At 38.8% G+C, this 17,542-nt stretch overlaps 3 protein-coding genes across 6 annotated transcripts; 2 read left to right on the top strand and 1 right to left on the bottom strand.

Moving 5' to 3' along the window:
- Positions 1-494: 494 nt before the first annotated feature.
- On the bottom strand, positions 495-10,499 carry LOC135584564 (OVARIAN TUMOR DOMAIN-containing deubiquitinating enzyme 6-like). 4 transcript variants are annotated; one of them, XM_065097065.1, is made up of 10 exons: positions 10,346-10,499; positions 10,065-10,121; positions 9,161-9,996; positions 7,291-7,452; positions 6,273-6,350; positions 3,948-4,026; positions 3,721-3,866; positions 3,205-3,270; positions 1,092-1,266; positions 495-991 (listed from the first exon to the last, which is right to left on the bottom strand). In XM_065097065.1, exons 3-10 carry the CDS (start codon positions 9,800-9,802, stop codon positions 753-755), a joined length of 1,587 nt encoding a protein of 528 aa, XP_064953137.1. In that variant the 5' UTR covers positions 9,803-9,996; positions 10,065-10,121; positions 10,346-10,499; the 3' UTR covers positions 495-752. The 4 variants fall into 4 exon arrangements, with proteins under 4 accessions (XP_064953137.1, XP_064953138.1, XP_064953135.1 ...); XM_065097066.1 differs by having other exon boundaries at positions 9,161-9,986; XM_065097063.1 differs by having other exon boundaries at positions 9,161-10,121.
- A 492-nt stretch (positions 10,500-10,991) lies between these two features.
- Positions 10,992-15,032, top strand: LOC135606190 (small ribosomal subunit protein uS11y-like). Its single transcript, XM_065097067.1, has 6 exons — positions 10,992-11,136; positions 11,778-11,900; positions 11,981-12,026; positions 13,166-13,251; positions 13,329-13,458; positions 14,763-15,032. Exons 1-6 carry the CDS (start codon positions 11,134-11,136, stop codon positions 14,828-14,830), a joined length of 456 nt encoding a protein of 151 aa, XP_064953139.1. The 5' UTR covers positions 10,992-11,133; the 3' UTR covers positions 14,831-15,032.
- A 917-nt stretch (positions 15,033-15,949) lies between these two features.
- On the top strand, positions 15,950-17,402 carry LOC103976526 (protein FANTASTIC FOUR 1-like). Its single transcript, XM_009391762.3, has one exon. The coding sequence runs from the start codon at positions 16,423-16,425 to the stop codon at positions 17,161-17,163; it is 741 nt and encodes a 246-aa protein (XP_009390037.2). The 5' UTR covers positions 15,950-16,422; the 3' UTR covers positions 17,164-17,402.
- Positions 17,403-17,542: the final 140 nt, after the last annotated feature.

Below are 17,542 nucleotides of genomic sequence, written 5' to 3'. Positions count from 1 at the left end.
ACGTCAAGTCACCTTAAACCCTTTATTACATGATCATTTAGATATTACAAAATCTATGTTCATAATTTATATTATCCATCAAGTATTTATTGAAATTGTTACTTGCGTATCCCCTCTTAAGTTTCGTATTTTCTTTTGTAGATTCTTAAGGGAGCATAAAAAAATCTTAGAAAAGTTGACTATTTATCAACAGACATACAAAGATATTGAATGACTTAAGTAAAACTAACTAAATATATTGATAATATAGGTATATTTTTTTATTTTTTAAAAAAATTAAAAAAATATTTTATAAAAATATATTAAAAAATAACAAAAAAATAAAAATAAAAAACTTTTTTAAGAAAGTTAGCCTTTATTTTTTTCAGAGTATTTCTTTTCTTTATTTTTCTGTGGTCTAAAATCTACAACCCAAAATGGCTCAAAATCCACAACCTGTAAGAGAGAGAGAGAGAGAGAGAGAGAGAGAGAGAGAGAAGAATAGGACCAACAAAGAAGCGAAAGCCCTTCTTCATTCTTTATGATCCATGGCAACAGTGTTATTAAAAGACTTGCCCTCTAGTTCATGACGTTACTCACAACTAGCAGCACCTCATGCTGAAAGCTGCATGCTCTACAGCTTCAGAGCTCCATCATGGCTACAACAATGGTAGCGTCTGATATCCTTCCTTCATAACATCCTTATTAAACCGACCGTGTCTACAAACACTATATGCCATATGCACCCTGCTATATGCTAAGCTTGTAGAGGCTCACTCTGCTGCTTTCCCTTTATGTCTATTCCTGCCAAGGGGAGACCTGTTGCCTCCCATCTCCAGCAGGTAGCACACCATGGAATCCACATCATCACCAAAAATGCTATATGCTTCCATGACCTGCATGTAACCGAAACCCATCGACAGAACCGTCTGCATGCTGCTGGTGGGCACAGTCTCTGGCAAAAAGACTCTCTGGCCATCAGCCTCCAGTGTAGATCGAGACGACCCTGTTGCTGTTAGCAATATATTGAATTTTTCATCATGAACAGATAAAAGACTACTATTTGCATTTAACTTCAGATTTGGATGCAATTAGACATGAGAGGGACTCACTTGCCACAGAGGATGATGGTTCCGCTCTAGACGTGGAGGACTCTCGGAACGAAGGATACTGCTTCAGGTTGTCCTTGGCTAAATATTCGGCCCGTGAAGCCTCCATCACCATCCGCTCAATTTCCTTCTCTGTCAGTTCAAGATCAGAGTAAAAACGTCCCTCAGCCACAAGTGCCTGTCATCATGCAAATCTTTAGACGCCTCGTATCGCAGAAAGAAGCCCCACTATACCAGACTTGCAATGTTCCAAGCAAGAAACTTGTTACTCGAAACAAGCTACAAATTTTAAAAGATTATCTATTAAATGCCAAACTTGGTTCTTTACACTTGAAAATTCCTTAATATTAAACAGGATTCTAGTTTGACAAAGGTTCCAGGAGTATCATTGTCTCCAGTTAGCATGCAACGATATAGAAGAGGCATTCTTGACATTAATAAAATGAAATCTAAACTTGAAAACCCAGTAAACATCCATTACAATGATCATCAAACTCTAGGTTAGATTCCTAAAACTTTTGGATCATCAATTAAAAGATTGGAAAAACTGGAACTCTACATTAAGAAATGAAGAAAATATATATCAACGGGAGCAATAGGAGTAGATAAACCATGATCTAGGATCTGAAAAACTCATGGTAAAAAACATTGGACAACTAGGTATCATCACAAACATGTGATGTACTTGACGTTATGATGTCAAGGACACTTCTTTTGCACAATAACTAAATGCTTTATCTCATTTTATAGAGGAACCATTGACATCAGCAAAAGACATGAGAATTATCCAAGTATATTTAAGGGGAAAAGCAGTAATAAAATCTGAAGAACCTCCTTTGGTGGAAGCATTCTACACAACCACCACCAGACATTTGAAACTTAATAAGAAAGTTTTGAAGCTTTATAAGAATTAGACTTGAGCAACATGGAGTTGTTTTACTCATTAAAATAGATGTAGAAAAGGAGAAAACCCAGCAAACAGAGAGGTACAGAGAGCCAAAATTGAGACAAGCATAATTACTCAATCATGCTGAAGCATAATACGTTAGTGTGAAAAATGAAAACAACGCTCATAAGAACAATCCTTCAAAAACAGAGAGCTGGTACATAGGAGTCGAGATTAGCATCGCTAAAATAGGAAGCCAGCATCATTAAAGGCAAGATTTAAAATACTGCTAATGGTCAATACAGGTAGTTATTTACTAATCTAACAGCCTAACTGGAAGTCTGAATACAGATTGGCTGACTTCTCCTGGTTCAATGCAGTATATGGAATGTTACAGTTCGGTAAGCCCACCACACCAAAGCTTAGTGGACGGCAAACAGATCATATTGAATTGTACCAAGCAATAAATTTTTAGTCCCGTATCAGTATTATTCTTTTATTTTGAACGACTCTAACACCATATCTTTCGTTTTTTTTTTCCTTTATATTTTTCTTTCTTGCCTTCTCTCATGCATGCTCTCTTTCTTTCATCCTCTCATTCTCTCATATGCTCTCTCTTCCCCTCCTGACCGTGTTCCCGCTGCTGCTTCCTCCTCATCCATTTCACCGGTATGCCTCTGCCTCCATTATCTTCTTTTCACCTTGGTGAGCAGACATTTACAGGCCATCCATGGTGAAAATTCACCATAAAGGGACAGACTCTTACAGGCAATTCAAAGGGACATTTCTTTTTACTGACTGCGCAAAGGCTGGTTGATAATTCAGTTCTTTTCATTCACATGTTCAGACTAAGCTGTGACAAATTTAAAAAAAAAGGGTCAGGAAATGAGATGGAACGATGCATGTTTCAGGATTTGTGTGTGAATATTGGATCAAAATAGTATAAAACAGAATGGTCTTCAATATGACTACATAAATTAAAAGATTTATTGCCCAGATACAATCACTAAAAGAAAATAGATTCAACAACTATATAGGTATTCACACTATACGAAGACCTAGAAGCTTATTTAAAAATACTGCTGTGACTTTTATAATTCTATAGCAGCTTATAAGAAATCTTCAAATTATAAACATGAAGAAAACCAACAAGAAACTGATCAAAGGTCGGCTGGAAAAGCAGAGTTATGCAAAAGTAGTAGTCGGTGAGCATATAGGCACAGTACTTACATTGTCAATTTGCTGGTCCTGCTGGGCTCTAATGGCAGCCTTCACCTGGTCCTTATCAAGGTTTCTCTACAAAGAAAAAGAGCATCACTCAGAAACAGGAGACAACTACTAGTTGACAAATGATGCCATTGTGACCAAAATGTTTAAGTCAACGTCCAAGGGAGAAGACTTCCTAACCATTACAAGTGATCTCAAGACTGTTACAACTGAACTAGGTAATGCCCCTGCTACGTTGGTATTTATACAATTACAAGGTACACAACAATGTCTAGTCAATTTTTATTCCTTCCTAAATTATTAGCATTTAAGCCACAACCAGATCGATGATAAAAACACAAGTTTATAGAATTTAATACACAAAAGTCCATGCAATATATGTATATTACACTAGTAGCCAAAATTACTCCTTGTATTACTCACTAGTCTCTACTCTGAACAACCAAAAGAGCTAATGTAGAGACTTCTGAGAATGTATTGTCAATAGAAGTGTAAAAAATTGTATGCAGAAGAACGTACCTCTCGAAGACTGCTAATTCCAAGGCCTACACCAACTGTCATCCTGAGTGGATCAACAAGTGAGTTGTAATGGTTACCGTGATGGTAACTTAATCGAATTGGAGGTGTGTCAGTGTCATAATTTCCCTGGAAGATATTAATAGGTTCTGCATAAAACCACAAGACTTAGGAGCTAACGTTAACAATTCTACCACACACATATGATCATCAAATTTCCAAATCATCACCTGTGCTATAAGAATATATATGTATAGGACGATTGTACATTTCAGCAAATGCCTGGATCTCAATGTTGTTTCCATAGACCTGTAACAACCCAAACTTTCTATGCTCATAAAACCAAAGGAAAATCATTTATAACTACATCAAGAAAAATCAATTATATTAGTAGATAAAATAAATTGTAAAGATGACTAAGCAAATATCAATGTACTGCATCCAGTGGCAGACACAGAAACAGAAAGAACATATAGTATAACTGTTCTGTTCCAGGGTTTCCTCCCAATAACTCTTATCCCATGCAGCTCTCTCACAAATTTTACTATGGGCCTCGTGAGGTATCTTCATCTCCTTAGTTATAACTAACCGTCTCCTCCATTCTTCATCTCTTTTTTGTTTCCATAGTCCCAGAGCTCAAACAGCAGTGCTCTAATAGAGAACAAATAGGAAACTCAAGAGAAATGCTTCTAGAGAGATTGGAAACATTACTTTCATACAGTCTTTTTTTAACATTATTGGTTGCAGCTTACCAATGCATAATTGGAAGTAGCTCATCTTGTCAAATTACTGTTAGTATGCTCTTGTGCATTATTTTCATTGTTCATATCTTCTCTTGAATAATGGCCATTTTTATGCATTCTTTGTGCACATGCAAATCACATCCATGTCACATATGTATGGGTTTTTAGTTTCGTGTTCTTTCATTTGGTTTAACTGCCTACATGGATTCTACATTCATAAAAGACAATATTAGTAAATACTGGTCTGTTGAAATCTTAGGGCATAGACCACCATGTAGCAAAAGGTGGAACACTCCAGGAGTTAAACCTAAGTCGGATAACTGGACCAGTAAAGTGCCAGAGTGTCCTTAGTGTTGGTACAGGTCTGTGCCAATTGACACGGGCCAACCATATAGAGAGAGAGAGATGCATGAACTTGACAACAGTAGAGAGAAGATGTTTGACAGTGGAGAGGAGGTGGAGATGCAGACGAGGGGATGAAGAGGCAGAGACACAGAGATATTAGAAACGGTTAAAAGTGGATCATGTATGCTAGTACCGGGCGATTGGCTTACCGCCCAGCACAATCCTTGTAAGGTTACCTTGCCACCAACCACCATAGTAAGCATATCAGTTTGTACTGATTGGAACCAAACTGAGTGGAACCCCATCCATGTACTGATTGATAAATATCAGTTTGTACAGGCCAAACTATAGAATATAGATTATTATAGATCAATACAAGTTTGTTATGAGTGGGTACAAAACGAATACAAGCTAATGCTGATTGGTATGGATTGTCGCCGTTGATTCATACGATGATATAACATGGAGCCCACATGACACCAAGCCAGACATCAGTTCCTCCTATTCTCAAACTCATGGATAATAAATGCATGGTGCTCGTTGATCATTTTTTTCATAGTCTAGTGTATCTTATGGTATGCAGCAACAATTTAACAATGGGAGCCACAGCTCAGATGCACTACATCCTATGGAGCCGAATTTGCCATGATCCGACTAGCCCAAGGAGCCCTTTAAAACATGGGTGGTTCATGATGATGAGGTGATAACTACTGCCAAATTGATGCATCCGTTGCACACCATTTAACAATATAGATGTCCTGAGAGTAGTTTCATACTTGGGTCCTGGAAACATACTATATCGATCTACAATATCATCACATTAAGGAACCCCAACTCACCTGTCATGAAATCATGACATTCATCTTGGTGGTAGGAACAGATATGGTCTTCATATATAACCAATTATCATGCACAATTGTTTACATGACTCTTTTAACTTATTTGTGCACTACAATGTATACTTTAGATTCCATGTTTGATCCTTTTCTGACACATATTTCACTGCAATATATTGTGTTGTAGACTTCAACCACAAATTATATGAATCTTGACTAACACTAGGTAGGATTCATTTATGAAATAATTTTTTTTAAGATTTCAGATGGATATCGAACCCGTACCAACATACGTACGCCAGCACACTGTACCTGTATTGGTTCAACAGTATACTTGTGGGTGTCTGATACCCAATACAGCAAATCATGATCATAATTACTGGGCTAAAGCTTGTGTGACATAAGGTTCATGTATATCAGAAATTCAGGATACACTAGGGTTGCTTTGATCTGCAGAATACACCAGAATTGTTGTGTTGTAGCTACAAACTAGCTTGAGACACCCTGGCGAGTAGTCTAAATGATGAATATCATAAGCTCAGAAAATATTTAAGTTTCTTTGCTGGCTAGGCGAAGGATAAAGCATAATAACTCAAGCTGTTTCAATTATGAAAAGGTCGACATTATTTACCTTGTCTCGCCTTTTCCGCTTGCAGTATGATGTGAAGCCTTCTGTTACAAATTGAGAGAAATGGTCCCTCTCTTTTTCCTGAGCAAAAAAAGAAAAAAGATGGTAACTTATCTATATCAATCTACAACAACTAGCCTTGATCATGCACACCATATTTTGGAAATAACATAAATTCTCACTGTTCTATATTTAATCTGTAGGAAGTTAAATTACTCGTCTTTTACCCATATCTCATATTCTTCCAACTAGCCTTGTTTCATATTGTGACAACAAAGTGCTCTAATGAACGCTGATTAAACCACAGGACTTATATTTCATGTTCTTCTTTTACAAAGTGAAATTAAGAAGATTCCTGTCATCAGCTGTTACCAAATGTTAACATTAAATTCCTTTCTTTTCTGCAAAAAGGATGTTACTTTTGTTTGTTAAACCAAGAAATAGAACTTGCATATTAGACTGCTAGCTAGAGACAAAGCAAATTTAGGCCAAAGTATTTTTAACAGCTCTGTTCTTGTTCAGTTACAAATGCCTTATTTTTTTGACTCTTCTGTTCGTTACATAACACATCATCACATTCTGACAAACCTATTGTTCATCAGTCATATTTTGACTGGACAACCCATTGAATACAGGCTATGATGGCATGTAAAATGATGTGAGTTTAAGGGGCCTTCCCAAAATAGAATAGGATGAATACAATGATGACAAGCATTATGCATATCTAACCACCATGCACTAACATGAAAGCATTAGGATACATCATCTAAAGTTGACAAGCATCAACACAAACTAGCATGAACCACAACATTTTCATTGGCAAAAAACATACTAGTTGTTCCTTGATAAAAGAAGTAGAAAATCAATTTATGCATATACAATGATGACTAACTACATAGTTGAAAAAAATCTATACCAGTAACTGCAATCCATACAGCAGTGGATAACATCATTCATGTAGCATGATAATAGAACTGCCAAATTAGCACTATTTTAAGAACTTTTTTTTAATAATACTCACCATATAATCCAGGCACATTTGTCTTGCCAGATCATAAGATTCTGGCTCACCATAAACTTGGTCAGCCACGGCCCGAAAAAGACAATTCCCATCCTCCAACATTTTTTTGACTTCAAAACCCTTTGTTCGGCGTATCTCAAGGTCAAACAGCCTTTCTCTCTCCTAACAAGAAATTGACATTTTAGTATTTCATAGACATAAACAACAGAAAAACAAAAATCACATCACAACTCAGAAACAAGAAAAGGTAAATGTTATCATCATTTACCAAATATAATAAGTGAGTGCAACTTTTGCACTCAATTGGTATGAATGCCATAATCCAATTTGATTGGATAACTAACTCATTAACTCTGTTAAGGATAAGTCATTGGCCCACAATGCTTAAAGTCAAGTTACCAGTATGACATCCATCAAACCCTTACAAGTTAATTCAACTTTTTACCCACTTCCAATGTGCGACAAATAGACCTAGTATTTTCATTAAGGACCAAAATGGTTCAAGATCAAACCATAGTATGATGCACGTGAGGTCTAACCGAATGGTGGCTCCTAATATGTCTCGTCTCACTAGCACGTAAGGTCTTTCGGGACTTGTGCGAGGTTGCTCTTAGAGTGACCCTTTGTGGACAAATATCTCAAGGATATCTCACGACTTAAGCAATTCCAACTAAATTCGTGAAAAGACCGTATTGACATATATTGGCTGTCGCCATAACAATTTACATTAGCACCAACACCGATCAAAAGCCACCCAAACCCATCTTCTCCAACTAATATATGCGATGACACCCTAAATTATAGGAATGGTACAATGCCTTACTTGCAAGCCTCACAGTGGCCTCACACATTAGTTTGACGACCGAGGGACCATATTGGAAGAAAATCAAAAGCTTAATCACCATGAACATCAAATTTTTTGTCCTCATAATACTTTTAGCTTAATGTTTGGATGAAAAGATACTAGGAGGAAGACGTGATTGAAGACGTGAAGTACTTAATGGATGTTTTTTTTCTAACGAAGTTGACACAAGGATAACCAACACAACATGCCACAATTAGATAGATATACTAACTAGAATATGAGACCTAAATCTTAGTTAGTGGTCTTCCATGCCCAATGACTTCAGTGGTGGCTTAAGACACCATCATTTGACCACCATTTTCTCAACATGCTCTGATGCTAAAGTCATCTTTCTTCAGTTGGCACAAAGGTTAGCGAGACATGTTAACTGGATATAATATACTAAATGAAGGCAGCACCCTTATGTAGACACTTACAGAACTGCTCCTTAAGGTGTGATATCTGTTAAAATGATACAGCACTGCTCTTTTGTTTGTGGCAATAAAAAGTCAAATTATCTGTTAAAATGAAATTGATTAGGAGCCATAAAGAGAACTTTCAGTGCAATTTATTTGAGATTATAATTTATCTGTAGGAAAACTCAAACGAATATGCTACAATGGGTACTGCATCCAGACAATAAGTGCAGATATCTTTGCCTATGACAGATCCAATAATGGAAAGACATAAAATTTAACAGGAGAAAAAGTTAAATAGCCTGATGAAAATCAGAAGTAAAAAAGAAAGGAATGCAAAGCATCAAAAGTCTACAAGATATCACATAAAGAGGATCATAAAAAAAATTTCCACCACATAAATAACCATTGTATGAACACAATTATTTAAACTAAATTAAGAGAAAAGATGATATTATGTTCAGTACATGGAATCTAGTCTGCTAATGTCTCCAAAAATGTCAAAAGGTAAATTAATGTTTCACCAAAAATATGAACTTAAGGTTCAAACAATTAGTCTAAATCATGTTGTCTTTTCTTCGCAAGATCAAAATTCAATAAGGTATCATACCGAATCATCAAAAGAGGACGCATAGCAAGGGCCTTGTTCATCTGCACTATTGTAACCTTCCCCTTCACCATATGACCTTGGAGAAGAAGGCCGAGATTCTGATGGTGACCGCGTTGAGACACCCGGCCAAGCTGACTGCCTTCTTAAAGAACTAATCCTTGCAGTGTTTGAAGACCCCAAGCTGGTTCTCCTTGAGCCCAAATTTGTGGAAAACGGTTTTGGAGGTGGGGCTGGAGGTGGTGGAGGGTATGAACCTCCATTAACAATCTGGGATGAGCCAGTACACAATCGCACAGAATCTTTTTGGTTCACACAAGGTTCACTCGTCTCTTGCCTAATAACTGAAGAAGCTGAGACATCATGCATAGATCTGTCCTCTTCAAAACAAACATTGGAACCACCCTCAACTACAGTAGAAGCTCCAGGATCATCATGCTTCAATATTTTATCGTCACCACTCTCTGATGGCTCTCTGGGATCGTTTAGTGCACTCTGGTCTTCAAGAACCTGTTTTTCTACATCCTGCTCCCTGGAACTAGAGGCAGCCTGAGAGGCAGAAGGCTGGGGCACTGAGTTCGAAGGAGGGCGATTGGCATTCGAGGGAGACCCCACCGATCCACGCTGAACAAAGATTCTAGTCATCTTCTTCCCCTATCTTGTCTGCTGCTTTAACTTCTTTGAGCCCTTCCTTGTCCCTACTCGAAAGGTTCGGACCTCAAAGCATTCCTTTATTACGAGTTCTGACCTTGGCAGAACCGGCACGAAGCCCCCGCCCAATCTGTTCCTTCCGGCGCAGCACGCTTTCCTCTTGGTCGCAATCCAATCTCTGCATTCCCCTATCAATTCTCATGACATCAAATTTCCCTTCTTATACCCAGAAAACCCACCAAGAAATAAGCCTCACCAAACCCTTACGCAGCCGATCGAAGGCCTGAAGAAACCTAAAGACGCCACTAATTCCCTGTCAAGAACCCATCCGCCATAAATAACTTATTCCCCACGAAGCAAACTTTTCGCAAGAAAAGACTCAATCGAATCACCAAGAAACAAGAAACCGGAGAAACAAAAAAAGGAAATGAAAGATCGAAACAAAGAGCGGACCAAGAAAACCCTAAAATCCCCAAAAGAAACGGCGAGAAAAAAAGAACCAAAAGTAACAACGAATCCGAATAATAAGAAGATTGCCTTAGCCAATTCCAGAAGAACCTCGATATCTTCGATCAAAGAAGTGAAAGAATTCGTGGAAAGGGAGTGGAGACGGATGACAGCGGCGGACTTCCGGAAAACGATTAAGCGGAGAGGCAGGAGAAATTGGGGAAGACGGCCGCACGGTATCAGCTGCTTATATGCGGATGGAGCGACACCGCACCGCACTGCACTGGCGTGATATGACTTTTATACCCTTTGTTCTTCGGGCATTCGATGAAACACAAGTCGTTCTTATCGTTCACCTGAGAATTAAATCGTAATTTCATAATTTTATTTACCGAAATTGTCGCATTGTAATTTGGTGGCGACGCGTGGTTTTACCGCTCTGATGTTTCATGTGTTGCAGGTGAGTACGTGCCGCCTTGTGATTTGGTGTATAAGCTGTTTGCTGTAATATCTCAGATGACAGGGATAGTGGGTCGTGTGGAATGGGCTCCGACCGACTCGGATGCGATCCGTTAGTAAAACGGGTCGGATCGGGTCATTAGTACAGCCCGTCGGCGCTCTCTCAATCCGACCCATTAACATCCGCACATTCGATGAAGCCGAAACCATATCTGTACCCAAACTTTACTCGGAAAGTTGAGGTACCGGTGGGCCAGATCCTGCGTCACAATCGTCGCCTGGGTACGTGGGGTAAGTTTAGAACGGGTAACAGGACGTCCTATATAAGGCACCGGCCAACCAGCCACTAGGGTTAGCAACCCTTTCGCTGCGCACCGGGGGATCTCTCGCAGCCGTTCTCTACTGCTCCCACTTCGACCATGGTGAGATCTCAAGAACCCTTTCCTCGTTATCGTTTTCGTTTCATCCGCTTGTAACTCTTGGATTAGTTTTAGTTATCTATTTTGGATCCATAGCGGCGATGAATCTATCTTTTCCTGAGCGTTTTTATGCAGCCTAAACCACTTCTTTGGAAACGTGGAGTTCTTTTTCTCCTGAACTGAGCGAATCGTCTGAAAGATTTGGGTGAAATTTCAGATTTTGGGTACTAGAAACTATTGTTTTTATTTCAGTTGCCATTGCTCTGAGATGCTTTTCGGACGCATGAACAGTAGTAACGATTTTTATGGCTGTTGAGGATTTGTATTCCTCTTGGTGTTGTAAAGAAGATATTTTTATGCTTATTCTTCCATGTTTGCTAAAGGTGTTGTGAAATTTAGGTCTTGGTTCTGAATTAATGTCCTTGCGGTGCTGTGCAAATAGAATTATGGATCAGCTTAAACTTATTTGTATTGATCTTTTGGTAAAGTCTCTTTTTCGTCTAAGGTTATGTGCTTGTGACTGGCAGTTACCTCTTGTAAAATAATTTGCACCTTGTTGATTTGGTTAATTCTAAACTGCTATACTTGAGCTTCTAAATTACCTCTATAGTGGAATCTCATTGTTCCTGGATCTGGGTCCACAGTCTGGGCGAAAGAAGACCAGGGAGCCCAAGGAGGAGAATGTGACACTAGGGCCTGCAGTCCGCGTAGGGGAGCAAGTATTTGGTGTTGCTCATATATTTGCATCATTCAATGATACCTTTATTGTGAGTTCTAATGTGCTCTTGATACTGAAAGTACTTATATCATTTGTTTCCTGCTGACAGTTTATTTGTTTGAACTGCAGCATGTTACAGATCTTTCTGGGAGGGAAACCTTGGTTCGAATTACAGGTTTGTATTCCAAACCTTTTTAAATTTCTTAATCTGGAGGATATTTGATCTGCTTCTTTCCCATCTTTATAAGAAAGTTACAGCAACATTATTGAATGTTGTTTAGATATAATTTTTATAATCAATATACGAAAAATCAACTTTCAGTGGTTTAGGGGGCAAAATATATTGATTATGGGGTATATGTGCAGTTATAATATTTATGAATTAAATCATGAATTAAAACCTGGGTTTAGTACCACTACCGCTCAGTGGTTGTACTGGTATGGTACTAGTACTAGTCAGCATATTGAGTGTTGGTGCGAGTCGGTACTACCTTAACCACACAGAGAAAGAGAGGCAGCAATGGTAAATATGGGTCCTTACCAACGGGTACTACTGAGATTTGTATCTATGAATTCAACTGACATGAGGTATGATTTTTGAGGGACCTGGACATAATACGAAGTAAGGATATGTGAAGACCAAGCTAATGTTGATCTGGTCATGCTCAAACAAGGTGAAGCTCCACTTGCTTTAGGGTTGAGTTTTCACTTCCTGGACATGTATCTTGTGATGTTACAAAACATATCATTATCAAACAGTGTTCAATAATTCTCCTTTTCTGTGTTTCACATTGGTTCAACCTGTAGTCATTAATATTTTGTTCTCTCCTTTATAAGGTTTACCCAGGCATTACAAAGCTCGATTTTATGAAGTAATTATGAAAATTGAATCTTCCCATTAATAAGGTCATTATTGAAGTCTCCTTTGTTCTTTTGCCCCTTTCTTATTTTGGTTTGTATAGGTTATACCAAGCTAGACACTGAATGAACTTCAGATATGCAACCCAAGGGAAAAATAATTCAAATTATGATTCAAAAATACTTTATTAGATGCATTTCTTAAAATTGCATGCGTGTAGAACAAGTTGGGTAGACGAAATTGCATGTAACTTGTATGTTATTTATGCTTGAAAAATATTCATACCTAGATACATGCCTATTCCAATGATATTTTGCCTGGAATTTACTGCTGCATAGAGGACAGTGATAAAGCTTTTTTTTTCAGATTCCACTCCATTTGAGGTGTAGGGTTTCTTTCTGGACTACTTTTATTTTATGGTATGATCAGTGACTTTGGAATGCTGCTATTTGCAGGTGGTATGAAGGTTAAAGCTGATAGGGATGAGTCATCTCCTTATGCAGCTATGCTTGCAGCGCAAGATGTGGCGCAGCGATGCAAGGTCTGCCGTTTTGCGGTCTTGAGTATCCTATTTTAAATGGTCATGCTGATGGCCTACTTTTCATTTTACTTATGCAGGAACTTGGGATTACTGCTCTGCATATTAAGCTGCGAGCTACTGGCGGGAATAAGACAAAAACTCCTGGCCCTGGTGCTCAGTCTGCCCTTAGGGCACTTGCTCGCTCTGGAATGAAAATCGGGCGTATTGGTGAGTTAGAATTTGTGTCGTTAGTCATTCCCGTATCAGCTCTTATCTGGTTCTATAAGCTGTTTTTTATTCTGAAGAGTGTGCCTTTATTAGGAGATGCATTTTCTATTTTCCACTATTAATTGTAATTGGTTATTTTTTACTTAAATTGCATGAGATTGACAGAAATATCTTGATGGGCATGCCAAATGGCCAAGATGCTTTGTCGCTTTGTCTTCGCTATTGTCTAGCTTTTTGTCTTGACTTATTACTGCTACTGTTTTGTTGTTCAAATTTATACTTGCATTTTTTTGCACTCAATAATTTTTTGTCCTTGTACAAGCTTTGGTTCATCCCTGCTTAATTATTGACTGATGTTTTCCATGATTTTTTTGGATCTATGTTTTTATAGTTTTTCTGACTGATACCACTCTGTGACTCTTTGGATCCATAACTTGTGGTAAGACTGATTCTTCGGATCCATAACTTGTGGTAGTGATGATGTAAAAGTAGTGCTGCGCTCCCACTGTGTTTTTCACTGTGGTGCATCCGGTCATTAATGAGCTCTTGCCAGCATACTTTAGTTATTAGACTTGTTCGTTCTCATGTGAGGTAGACATGGATTTCAACCTAGTCTTATTAAAGTTGTGTTAAAAGAATAGGGTGGCATATACCAGGCATCTGCAATGCTGGGTTTGGGAGGATTGATGATTGCAACTTTACCCACTGCAAGTAAAGAGGTCAACTCCATGAGTCTATTGTTATGAGCTGAAAGCCTGAAATTTTGATATGGTAATTTGGGTATGGATCCTCAAGTTTTGGATCTAGAAAAGCTGTTCGGCAGGATGTGTAAAGTTTGACCTATTAGCAAAAGTTATCGGATTTGGTAATTGGGTCCAGGTTTAGAAGTGAGGTTGACTCGATCAAATAATGTTGATATAAGCACTATTTTGTGCTAATTGATCACATCAAGTGAACCATTATTTTGACTAATTGCTGGTTAATTGTTTTTCGGTCTGGGAGGAATGTGTTTTGTGATCTAACTCTTTTATTGGTGCAATTTAATAGAAATATTACATTTTACCTCTTTTTCAGCCAGAATGCTGGGATGTTATGCTGATAAAGAATTGTGTTTCACCAGTCAGACTATCAAGATGTCCACTCTGCATCTTTTAAATATTTCTTCTCTTTGGACGTCTGGTTCATGGCTTTGATTCTATCAATTATTATCTGAAGTTGCTTGATTGTTTATTTTTTTCTCGTTTATTTTACTATTTCTTTCCACTTTGTGCTACAACTAACTGTTGCTGATCCTAATTCTGCAGAGGATGTGACGCCAATTCCTACTGACAGCACATGCAGGAAGGGCGGCAGAAGAGGAAGGCGGCTTTGAACTATTTGTGCATTGTTTTTTCACCCAGTTGCCGTGAACAATTTTTAAGACTCATATTTAGCTGTTGAACAGCGCTCTTAAGCTATGTTCTGACTCCACAGTTTTCTTTGGCCAATTCTGTTCTTGAGGCTGAGGATATACAAACGTAATGCTATTACGATGTCGGTTGTTTCGAACTATAATTTCGCTTGCTTCCATTCAAGTCACTGCTGTGCTATTGGCTTGAACATGTAGTGGTGTGCTTTGATTTAAAACCTTGCTAGGAAAGATGATTTAGCTGAAATATTGATGGAATCTTGTGTAGTCTCTCGTCAATCTCGATCCACTAAGCAGTCTCTATGGTTTCTTCGTTGATACTGGTAATGGGAATTGTTAGCACATCAATATAAACACCATAATACTATTTAGGAATAATTATGATCTGCCATAACAAAAATTCTATAAAATATACTTGAAAACAAATGATTTCGCAGCGACAACCAAAAAAAATTTAAATAGTTTTTATAATATTTTTAATTAAGGAAAAAATATTATAATATTATTAAAAAATATTATAATAAATGAAAATCTGATGAAAAGAATAATCTGATAAATAAATTTGATAGGTAGAGTTAAATTATTTATTTGAAAAAAAATAAATAAAGAAAATATTCATCTAAAATTTTCGCCAACATCTATCTACACTTCAGGATAGCAAACATTGCTCCTCACAATGCCCATCATCTTATCAGCAGCATCTCAAACCCATCGTCTGATAGCGACCTGCCTGCTTCCTTCCATGGCATATTCTTACAAAGCTGCATATTCCCCGACTCCGTCGGCACGATCGGTGAGTAGCTCCACAGATGCATGAACCGAGGAGAGTGATCGATCCACACCACCTTGTGTGACACGCCCGCTGGTTGGGCTCCACACACCACTCAGTGGCTCTCATCAACAACCTCGTCACTGTTGAATCCAGACTCAGTAGTCCCTTATCTGGATTGGCTCTTTTGGCGATACTGAGGCCACAGAGATAAGCTTGTCGAGATCGTAGATCGAGGAGAAGCCACATGGCCTCTCATCACATTCTTTCTTATTTCTGTGCTTTTTAGCTGTGAAGACCTAAAAGATGAATCATCACTCAGCTGCATCATGTTCTTCCAATATGTGTAGCTTAAATTAAATCCAGTGAATTAACTTTAATTTTGTTGTAATCCATCCTTTTAGGTTTCAGTACAATGATAAGATTGAGATTTGAGTCATTGAAACCTCTTACTACTATTTAAGGGGAAGACCGCATTTATTATCTTAGATCTTGCATTAATGGAAAGTTCCATACACTTACTTGAAGCACCACCATCAATCACAAGGACCCAAAGGAGATCATCACCATGGCCAGGGAGGGTTAGCAGCAGCAGTCATTCATATGCTTGCAAAGCCATGCAGAAGAGGGAAGTGGCCAGTAAACCACATGTCAAAGAATCCACCACCACCTCTCCTTCTAATCTCCGAGCCTTCTTCGACCCTCCTCCTCCTCCTTCGCCTTCTCTCTACTGGTAGTTGATTGGTCCAGATCGAGTTCTCGTTCTTTCTGCACCAGGATCAGGATCATGGCAGCCTGTGGTAGCTTGAGCTCCTTGTTTGAGAAGCCGAGGCCGGAAAACCCGACGCTGATGGAGTCCCTGTCATCCTGGAGCCAGATCATGGCCAAGAAGCCGGTGGACAATGCCTGCAGCTTCACCGAGATCTTCGGCGAGCTGCACTTCCAAGAGAAGCCCGCGCCGCCGCCAGATTCCAACCACAGTTTCCCTCTGAAGAGTTCGGACAAGCTGCAGCTCTGCACCGAAAGGCTCGGCTCGGAGAGCTCTGATGATGTTGACGACCTGGTCGAGGAGGATGGTGATGACCGGGGCAGCGATCGTTGGAAGGAGAAGCAGGCCGTGGTTGGCGGTGGACATCCGAACAACTGTTCTGATGTGAGGACGAAGACAGGTGGCTTTCCGCCTCCCATTTCTTCTATCGGGAAGAGCGGCAAGCCATGGATCTACTTCAAGTCTTACAGGCATGAGGGGAGGTTTGTTCTGAGGGAGATCAGAATCCCCACCAAGGAATTCTTGCACGCTTCGCGCGAAGATGGCCGGCTCAAGCTGCAACTAGTCCACCCGGATGAGGAAATCCCTGAAGGAGATGAAGACGAAGATGATGATGATGATGATGATGATGATGATGAAGAAGAAGAAGAAGAAGAAGAAGAAGAAGAAGAAGAAGAAGAAGAAGAAGAAGAAGAAGAAGAAGAAAAAGAAGAAGAAGAAGAAGAAAAGACAAAAGCTATCCAAGGCAATGTTGATTAATCCATGCTAATCACTTGGCTTCCTTCCATCTTTTTCTCTGAAAGCAAATCGAAAGAAAAAGGAGATGAAAAGAACAGTATTTATAAAAGTGTTACTGCAAACTGTGCTTTTTGTTTCTTCAGATGTTTGCAGTTAGAATTGCAGATGAGTTGAAGCTATACAAATATGTTACATTTTTGCTAGGGTACAATATCTTTAACCAAGATAAATGATCCATAAATGTTGATTCTTAGCACCTATTTGCTGGTGTACAATTCAAGCCCTGATCCTTCTAACCTAACCTGGCAAAGACTCCTCAGTTCAACATTCAAGATTAGCCAACCAGCAAGGGTGGTGGCTTTTCACTCTTTTTATGTGATTCACATGAATACCATGGTAT

Source organism: Musa acuminata, chromosome BXJ2-2 (assembly GCF_036884655.1).
Source record: "Musa acuminata AAA Group cultivar baxijiao chromosome BXJ2-2, Cavendish_Baxijiao_AAA, whole genome shotgun sequence".
NCBI classification, from domain to species: Eukaryota; Viridiplantae; Streptophyta; class Magnoliopsida; order Zingiberales; family Musaceae; genus Musa; species Musa acuminata.
Note: the sequence above shows the minus strand (reverse complement) of the source record. Positions and strands in the feature narration are given on the sequence as shown.

Excerpts from the sequence above, each read along its gene's own strand:
- LOC135584564 (XM_065097063.1), bottom strand. The coding sequence starts at position 9,802 with ATGACTAGAATCTTTGTTCAGCGTGGATCGGTGGGGTCTCCCTCGAAT. Across the intron at positions 3,867-3,947 it reads TATATATTCTTATAGCACAG|AACCTATTAATATCTTCCAG; the intron begins GTGATGATTTGG and ends GGTTTTATGCAG. Across the intron at positions 3,271-3,720 it reads GAATTAGCAGTCTTCGAGAG|AGAAACCTTGATAAGGACCA; the intron begins GTACGTTCTTCT and ends TTTTCTTTGTAG.
- LOC103976526 (XM_009391762.3), top strand. The coding sequence starts at position 16,423 with ATGGCAGCCTGTGGTAGCTTGAGCTCCTTGTTTGAGAAGCCGAGGCCG.
- LOC135606190 (XM_065097067.1), top strand. Across the intron at positions 11,901-11,980 it reads CATTCAATGATACCTTTATT|CATGTTACAGATCTTTCTGG; the intron begins GTGAGTTCTAAT and ends TTTGAACTGCAG. Across the intron at positions 13,252-13,328 it reads ATGTGGCGCAGCGATGCAAG|GAACTTGGGATTACTGCTCT; the intron begins GTCTGCCGTTTT and ends TTACTTATGCAG.